This window comes from Uloborus diversus, chromosome 7, assembly GCF_026930045.1.
Source record: "Uloborus diversus isolate 005 chromosome 7, Udiv.v.3.1, whole genome shotgun sequence".
Lineage (NCBI taxonomy): Eukaryota > Metazoa > Arthropoda > Arachnida > Araneae > Uloboridae > Uloborus > Uloborus diversus.
In genome coordinates, this window is record NC_072737.1 from 73,260,011 (window position 1) to 73,269,324 (window position 9,314).

General features: G+C 33.1%; 1 protein-coding gene across 1 annotated transcript in view; it reads right to left on the reverse strand.

The window, feature by feature from the left end:
- LOC129226415 (kielin/chordin-like protein) overlaps positions 1–6,125 on the reverse strand; it is a 32,145-nt gene extending 26,020 nt beyond the window's left edge. The window contains exons 1-3 of the mRNA XM_054861016.1: positions 6,011–6,125; positions 4,323–4,454; positions 1,936–2,139 (exon numbers count right to left, since the gene is read on the reverse strand). Of these exons, the coding sequence (XP_054716991.1) occupies positions 1,936–2,139; positions 4,323–4,454; positions 6,011–6,059 (385 nt within the window). The 5' untranslated portion in view covers positions 6,060–6,125. The remainder of the gene's footprint in view (positions 1–1,935; positions 2,140–4,322; positions 4,455–6,010) is intronic.
- Positions 6,126–9,314: the final 3,189 nt, after the last annotated feature.

Below are 9,314 nucleotides of genomic sequence, written 5' to 3' on the forward strand. Positions count from 1 at the left end.
TTTATGAGCCAGTTGGTATTTACAGGGCAGTGGTGGAAGGTTATGAACAGCTACCACGAGGTCTGCCGGTGTTTAACGTACATTTAAATTTAATAAGGATTTAGTTTTAAAAATAGAGAACTTGAGCACATTTCGAAGATACAAGGGAATTTTTCCCATTACACATCCTTTCCTCGTCCTTTTCTTTTCGTCCGGACGAAAATTGCGTCCATCTGTTACTGGATATCATCAGATTTATCGGTGTTTGTTACTGGGGATCGGACCTTTTTTCGAAATTGAGTATATGAAAATAGAATTAACAAGTTCAAAGGATCCAGAAGCAGCCAAATGTTAGATGAGATGTAGTTGCAGGAGAGGAAATTAGTTTAAAAAGTTTAAATACATTAAAAGGCTCAGAAAATTGAGTTAAACCGAGAGCAATGTTTTAAGCATGTCTGTTACTGGTGATCTTACCCTATACTTGGAAAATCATCATAAAAAACTAAAAATGTGCAATTGATGTTTTTAAACAGTTTTTTAACTGCAGAACAAGACAAGCTCTACGCATTGCCAAAGAAGCTTTCAGATCTTTCCTCATGACGTCAACCCCAAGTGGTTTCTTTTCATTCTGTGAACAAAATGTTCTTTACTTTTTCTTTTACATTTAGTGATTTCATTTCTTTCTTTTTTGAACTATTTGTTTTGGACGTTTTGCTAAATTTCTTTTATGTTAAATAGTTGTGTGCATTTTAATCCAATAAAAGCAGTAATTTTTTTTCTTTTGCAACCGCTACTTTCTTACTTACTACGGGGAACACAAATATAGGCATTTTTTTTTTGCAATCTTAATTAAATAAAAAAGTGGCGGTTTTTTGACAAATTTTTGTTTTTCTTAGGGAATAGGTTTGGAGGTTCGGTTCAAATAAATGAAGATAGATAGGTAGTTACGTATAGATTAATAGGTACACAGATAAATATAGAGATATACGTACATGCGTAGATTGTACAGATCGATAAATAGATCCAGAAAGAGGTAGGTATAGATTTTTTTAAATTAATGTTTGAATAAATAAATAAATATTGATAAATATCATTGCCAAATTTATTCAAGCAGCCGATGAAGGCGGCAATCTTTACGAAAAAAGGTGAATGGCTTAAAAAGCGAACTGCTCATGAGTAAACCAAAAAGCGCATTCGTGAAAATCCAAACAAAAAACGCTTTAGTAAAAACTAAAGAAAAGGCATCCCAAAAAAGATCATAAAAATGAAAATTGCGAAATAAATTGTCAGAAAGAAAATTCAACGTAAGGAACCAAGTTGAATTTATTTCATATATTTCGTCCTTAAAGGGTACGTGAAGAAATAGATTGCCTTACTTATGACAAACCGATACATCCCCAAAAAAACAATTTTATTAATTTAAAGTTTCATTAAAAAAGAGAATTTTGACTTGTTTCGTGTTGTTTTCATTAAAACATACAAAGTTATTGAGTCTCTCTCCTTCTCACTTTTTTTCCTGTTTATTTACTGTCGACCATATACTGATAAATAAGTAAACTGTAAGGAAACAATACTTTACGTGCATTGAATGTCGCAATTTACAGACATTTTGCAAATTTTGAAATTAATGATTTTCTGCAAATCTTGATCAGATACGGGGAGGGGGGGGGGGAGAATTATGATCATTTTTAGATTTAGGGCTTAAAAACGCAGAAGAATTAAAATTCAAATTAGAAACCAAGAGCCCTCATCTCCTAAGTGTAGAACTGGTCCGCTACACCCCCTCGTATTCCTCGAATTCGATCCGAGGGAGAGCAAAAGACTTAGAAGCTAAAACAAGCAACAATAGCAGGCTTGTTATTTGAACCTCACAATTACTTTTCGCAAACATTAAAACATACTCTACTTTATCGCTATGACATGTTATTGATTAGCAGAAAAGTCATTGTTACTCACGGCAAAGTTCTTCCGGACAGCACTCATCCGGCAAATATCCCATGTAGCACGCTTTGTCTTGCGGTTCCCAATCAGGACAATCAGTCGATGCACATTCTACCGCGGCATCCCCATGACTGTCAACATAGCAGGTGCAGCTGTCGCATTTATTGAGGCCTTTAATGATTTGACCATCATGGTATATTTCACCGTTGTGGACACATGCTACAAACAGATGGTCGAGTTTCGTCATTTGCATGGTGAGAAAATATTATTTTTTAAAAAATTATTTCCAATGTCAAGTACAAAAGATAATACGGACAGCCGAAGCAAATTAACTAATGAAAAAATAAATAAATAAAAAATAAGGAATAACAAAAGAATGACAGTAAAAAGATGTCTATAGCCCATTTGGTATCTTGCTACCCCAGTATCGTTCCCATTAAGTATTGCAGTACAACGTTAAATACATTAATGCGATGTTAATACTTAGCAAAGCAGTCATGGCCAGTAGCAAGGTGGAATTTTGCTACTGCTTTCATTCTATGTCAGTCTGAAATCTTTTGGAGATCAGTATAACGCAGTAAATCGGAAAGATTATTACTTTAGAGCACCTCAAAATAGAACTAAAGTTATCCCATGACAGAGGAGAGACCCTTTTAGAACTGACTTTATTTTTAGTACACATTGGCTGGAAAGCTTCAGCTGCTTTGATAATTTGTTATATGCCGAAGCTACTTTAAGCCTTTAAAATATAAAGTTTAGAGCTTTCTTAGACAATAACTAGTCTTCTTCTTCAACACTAACTCAAAGTTCATTGAGTGGAACAGAATCAAATGAGCTTTTTTTAATGCAGATGATATCCGAAATCAGTGTCATTTGGTGAACGGATTTTGTGCCGTCGATTCAAAGTCGTTATGAGTGGGCGGGGAGTATTCCTTCTCAAGGATTTTAAAGGGTTTCTCGAAAGACTAGTAATGCTTTTTTAAAATCCATGAAATATTTGCACTGCGTTTTCGTCATAGAGGTGGTTTCTCGCAGAACTTCCCTTTAAGAGAGGAAAATATTCTACGTTGAGAGAGATTTTTCTACGTGAGAATATTATATGTCGTCTCTTTTAGCAGCGAATACAAAAACTCATCATTTTGCTGTGTTATTTTGTCCCTCACAACAAAAGAAGTAAATTTCTCCTGAAATGAAAATCGAGACTTTGTTCAGTTTACCAAAAATATAGGCAACAAATAGGCTGATTATATCAACAGACGTCATGCAAAACATTGAAAACTGCTAAAGATATTATTGTCTTTTGCTTCAACTGAAAAAACCCTCAATTCATCTCTAAGTTCATACAATCTGACAAACGTGTTGATTTCGGACAGCCAGCGTATTTTGTACTGAAAGGTAGAGATTTGTGATAATTGTTCATATCTTCATTAATCTTGTTCAATAGTGTTGACTGGAGGCATCAAAATTTGAAGAAAAAAAAACTACTTCTGAAGCTTTATTAAGAAAAATTTCAGAAAAATTTGTTTCTTAAAAACAGATGGTGTTATTATTATTATTATTTTGTAACTTTTTTATGCTGGCATAACGAAATAACGCCTACTATTTCAATTTAGAGCTGCACTTTTTATCTCTGAAAGTTTCTCTTTTTCTGAAATTACTGTAGAAAATAATAATTTCATGCAACTCGTGGCGGAACCTTTCTCATCCTTCGGCGGAACCCAGGGATTCGCGATACACACTTTGGGAATCGCTGAGGTAGTGTAATAATGAAAAAAATCTTACTAAGTAGCAGTCGAAAGAGCATAGTAAGATATGTTTTTGGTCGCAAAAATTGTTTGTCTTCGTCTCCCCGTTATAGAAATATGAGTTCTAAAACTCTGCCAAATTTTTTTAAAAAGTCGCCAATAGCGAGTTTTGGTGAAAAATGTCAGATATCTGCCACACGCTTTGCAGATGAATGTCCTGGCACATGAAGACAGTGAAATCGCGTGGTATCTTCCATCTCTCTCCAAGTTATTAAATTTGGCAACTTTTCAAAAAAGTTACGGATGACTTAAAGACCTTATATTTCGAAAATGGTGAGGCAAGGGCAACTAATTGATGCATAAAAAAATAATATAAATAAAATAATAAAATTAAAAAAATAAGTAAATAAAAATCACTATGATTTTCGATTTGTTCCAAGCTTCGCCGATCTTTCAAATTTCCTCCCCGTTTGAAAAACAAAGGGAGGGGGGGGGGGGGGATTTTTTTTTTTTTTTTTGTCGGCAAAACTGCAGAGACAAAGATTTTTCAATTGCTATCCTGCTACTAATTTAATTATTTTTTTTCATTCTTACACAATTCGTATGTTTCTCTGGTTTGAGTTAGGTGTCATATTAGTTGAATGTTTGAATTCTTACTTTTACGCAGTTCACTTGTCATTGAATCACACGCAAATCGGATCGGGCAATTATCTTGATCCAAAATTGGCTTGCAGTTTTTCTGTGCATAATGCTGATAGAATCTCCATTTACAATTCTTTGAAGAGACCCCTGTAACAAAATATAAATATTAAAAACATTATCATCTTAATAAGTTTTCAATACTTCTTTATACCTTTACATTGAACTAAGTTTCAAGTTCTTAAAAATTTATCTTCAACGTCATTTTAAGTTTTATTGAGAATTTTACCTCGAATAAAATCTCACCAAATTTGATAGTTTAGTTTCGCACAAGCTCAAGTGCAAAAGTAATGGGGTTACTTCCGAAATTTTAAAAGTATTTTTTTCTGAAAGAGCATGCTTAAAAACACAGGTTTAATCTTTTTATAAGAAAGTTGACAAAGTTTAATATTTTTTAACAATTATTTTAATCGATGAGCAGATTGAAATTCATTTTTTACGCTTCTGCACATGACATCACAAGTGATGAAATGCCATTCACTAATGCCATTAGCGCACAGCTCAAATTATCATAACCTGGTAACGCGGTTGACAGCAAAGCGTAAACATTTAGCACGGCAATGATGGAGCGCGGCAAAGTAAATCACTTGTGACGTCATAAAGACCACGCCTTATTTCCAAAATCGGACATTTAAAAAATAAAATAAAAAATAATTGAAGATATTTCTGAATTGTGTACCGATTTGTTTTAATAAATATAGTTTTTGAAAGGTCAAGAATTTCCCATTAACAGTTCGAATACCGGTCGCCCCCCTATCGCCCCCCAGAAATTTATCTCTCCCTAGAAGAGTTCGATTGCCCCTTTGGGGGCGATTGCCCCCAGGTTGGGAATCACTGAGTTAGATTGACTTTTACTTCGAAATGGTTAATCCAGTGGTGCTCAACCTACGACCCGCGAGTCACATCCGGTCCGCTTAGCTGATCTTTGTGACCCGTAACAAATCGTTAAGCAAGATTAATGACAATGTTACAAATTATGAGTCAAATATTCAGAAATAGGTTTCTGTAAAACAGATGCATTTAAAAAAAGAAGCATGGTATTGATAACAGTTGATGTTTTTAAATTTTATTTCCTTTTTCATATCTCCCCATGCTATTGAGTTAGTTTTTAAACATTTTGAAAGTTTACATGTCTTGCCAGCGAGAATCATTTTAATTTGAGGTGTGGCCCTCAGATAGAAGAAATGTTGGGTATGACTGTGTTAGATAGACAATAGAAAGAAAGACTATATCCAGTTTCATGAATTTAAAAATTTAATCGATCAAAAAATTTCAGTTTCAAAGAATAAGATTAAATTAGATTTTGTTGAAAATTTCTAATTGTAACTATTAGATTGAATGTTAGAAATGTAGCAGTGAATTTAGTTTCCATAAAATAATTTTATTCGCAAAAGCTTGTATTTATCAAACACTTTTTGAGCTATAGTTATACATCAATCCATAATTTCAAAAACATTAACAAAGTAAGATGAAAATCATCTTCCTGAAATTGTTTAATAACTATAGTACTTTCAAGTAAACTCATTTTAGGATCAAAAAAGAACACTCTATTTTCATGTAATTTTTTTTTAGTTCCATCTAAATACGGCACCAAAAATACAAGATAATACAGTTTTCACATTAAAAACGAATTCAAAACTACTTACATGATACCTGCAAAGTAATCAACAAACAAGTAACAAAAAGTTTATCCATGATCGCACAGTTTTGCTAAATTTTTAAGTAAAAAGTACTATTCCTCCCAACTTCGTAGAAAAGCACACACACAAGACCATCATTTCACTTCACTTTATTACAGAAACAAGAGAGAAATAACACATGTTGACTAGATAACATAATTGTTCCAGTATATAGTTGATAAAATTGTCAGTGTAGTAAAAGAAGGAATATGATAGTTTTTCGTTTGAAACAGATGTTAAATAGAACAATACCAATGCATATATCATTTCACGGTTTTAGAAACACTTCCGCATTTTATTTTCAGCACGCAATACAGTAAAAATAAGCTTAGTCATTTTCCCGTTTTATTGTAATTTTTTGTCATAAATGTTAATAATTTGATGTGTTTTCTAAAAATTTAGGTTACAGGGATTATTTAGTTTTTTTTTAGAAATTTGATTGATCTTTTGTGCAAATTTATAGTGTAATCTATATTATGACAGAGCTAAAACCGTGTCTGTCTGTATTTTGCAATGAGTCAACAATATTTGACTGCTTTATTTTAAATTAAAATTTGGAACGAAATTCACTTTCATAATATAAACAAGCAAGCCCTGATTTTTCCCGGAATTTTCTATATTTTTATTTGAATTTTAATTACATGCAAAACTTACACTCTCATACACTAATTGAGAATTAAAGAAAATTTTTTTGCATTGCTTCAGATTTTGCATCATTTCAAAGCCAGTAAAATATAACACAAGCTGAGACTTACTCAAAGTTTTATCACGATTGGACTGCCTGCAGTGTATAGACGATTTCAAATTTTTCTACAACGAATGCTTGCAAAAAATTGCCAATAATTCTTGTTTCCGTTTCATCAAGGTAAAGATAATGTGTACTTTAGTTTCATGAATTATTCCATATATCCTACTTTCGTTGCAATAATAACAAATGATAAAATAAATTGAAATCATATTGGGAGGTGAGGAGGAATGACTTGGAAAAAAAAAATAATAATGAAAAGGACTAATGATGGGATGTACAGAAGTCGAGAGGCGGAAAACGCTTGCTCTGACAGCTGCTTGAGAGCAACAAGGTTGTGGTGGGTGAGTTTAATTCCCACTGGTACCCTGAACCAAGGCCGTATCCAGAAATTTTTTTCGGGTGGGGCCCGGATTAGCACATTGCCCTAACACACACACACAGTGGCGTAGCCATGGGGGGATAGGGGGGTGAGAACCCCCCCCCCATGAGCCCCAAATAATCCTTTTTCAGTCGAACTTGAAGGGTTCTGTTTATGGGTTAAAAGATTTTTATTTAATATAATAGCTTTTATGACGGTAAAAAGCTTATGTCTTTCTGTTTTTCGCAACATTTTTTCTGTTGGAGACAGGGCTTTCCTTCTTATGACGGCAGTATTGATCAAGGTATTTTCAAAGAAGAGATTGGTTTATAATATCCTTTGTTGTTTAATTGATAAAGTGTAATATATATATATATATATATATATATATATATATATATATATATATATATATATATATATATATATATCACAAGCTGAGACTTACTCAAAGTTTTATCACGATTGGACTGCCTGCAGTGTATAGACGATACGTATATATATATATATATATATATATATATATATATATATATATATATATATATATATATATATATATATATATATATATATATATATATATATATATATGCTTTAAACTTCAGAAAAAATTAACTCCCCCTAAGGATTTTTCCTCGCTCGCCACTGCACACACACACACACACACATATAGTATATATAGACACACCAAACGCATAAAAATGTTAACATAGAAGACTTTTTGTTTCTATTTTTAATGATTCCACTGTTTGGACTGTTGTTATTTTAATTTCATATTATTTTTATTATTCACCTTGTAGTGGTAAGGATAACAGGAGAGTGTCCCTTTAAGTCGGATGTAGAAGATCAATAATTTCAGGGGGTCCGGGGGTTTTCCCCCGAGAAATTTTCGAAAAAAAAAAATATGTATTTTGAGGCCTTATATTAGGTAATTAAGACTACAACAATATGAAAAAAAAATAGGTAAACAAAGTCTTTTAAAAGTTATACATTCTTTTGCAAATCAAGATCAAACAAAATAAAAATTGCTTGCTCGACAAATAATGGAACTTAATGGACAGAGAGGAAAAACGAGAGAGGAGAAAAGAGAAGCACTTCGTCATCTGCTCATATCGGCTTTTAGTGAAGTTTGTTTTTGATCACTCCCCCTACCCCCATTTTTTTTTTTTAATTAAATGCCCTACAGTATGAAAATCGTACAAAATAGTTTAAAAGAAATGGTGTAGACATTCAGAAAATAAGAACGGAAGAGTAATATTCTGGCCATTTGGACAATTCATACTTTATTTTCTTGATAAAATACAAAATTGAAGAACTTTTCAAGGAATTTCAAAAACTTAAATAATTTTCAAAGACTCTCGAACAGTTGAAATTATTTGAAGCTCTTTATTTACACTTTTCAGAAGTTGATTGCACAGTCTTACAAAATGATTATAACTTTGTAAGACACACCCGTTTTAAGTTAAAAATATAAGCAACGAAATATTTCTGGAAACAAACTTTTTTTTTTCAATCACAAGTAGTGCAGAAAATGAAAGAGAGTAGAGTAAGTGTTTTTTTTTCTCATACTAAAGGTATTAACAGTAAGAGTAGAAGTAAGAAAAAAAAAACAAGAAATAACAAAAGAACTTCGATGATACTGAATTCGGCATTAAATAAATGCAAGACAAAAAACATATCAGTCACAAAAATGATCTTGAAAATTATGCTACAAAAACGCGAGAATCGTGATTTTTGCATTTTTTACTCAGGATGTATCAAGGAGCTGAATTTGGCACATCTTGGTAACAAGATACTCGCCTGATCGGAAACTAGGGGCGCAGCCTTTGGGGAGTCCCCGGCTCGTAATCAGTACAGTGTAAGTTTTATAAGAGTTTTAGGGGGAGGAGGGCAGGGTCGTGCACAGAGGGGAGAAGGGACACCTGTTGGCCCGGGCCCGAGCTTAAATGAAGCCCAATATCTTTAAGCCTAGGGTTGAAAATATGGATAAACAATATGGAGGGGGCCCAAAAAAAGCAGTTGTGACAGCCCCAAAATTTCTGTGCACGCCCCTGGAGGAGGAAGTGCACAGAAGTCAGTTTGGTAGACTTGAAAAGTCTACCGAAGTGACAAAGGGCCTGCCTTAACACTAGACTGCCCTGAATTGAATTGGGAAAGAAAGC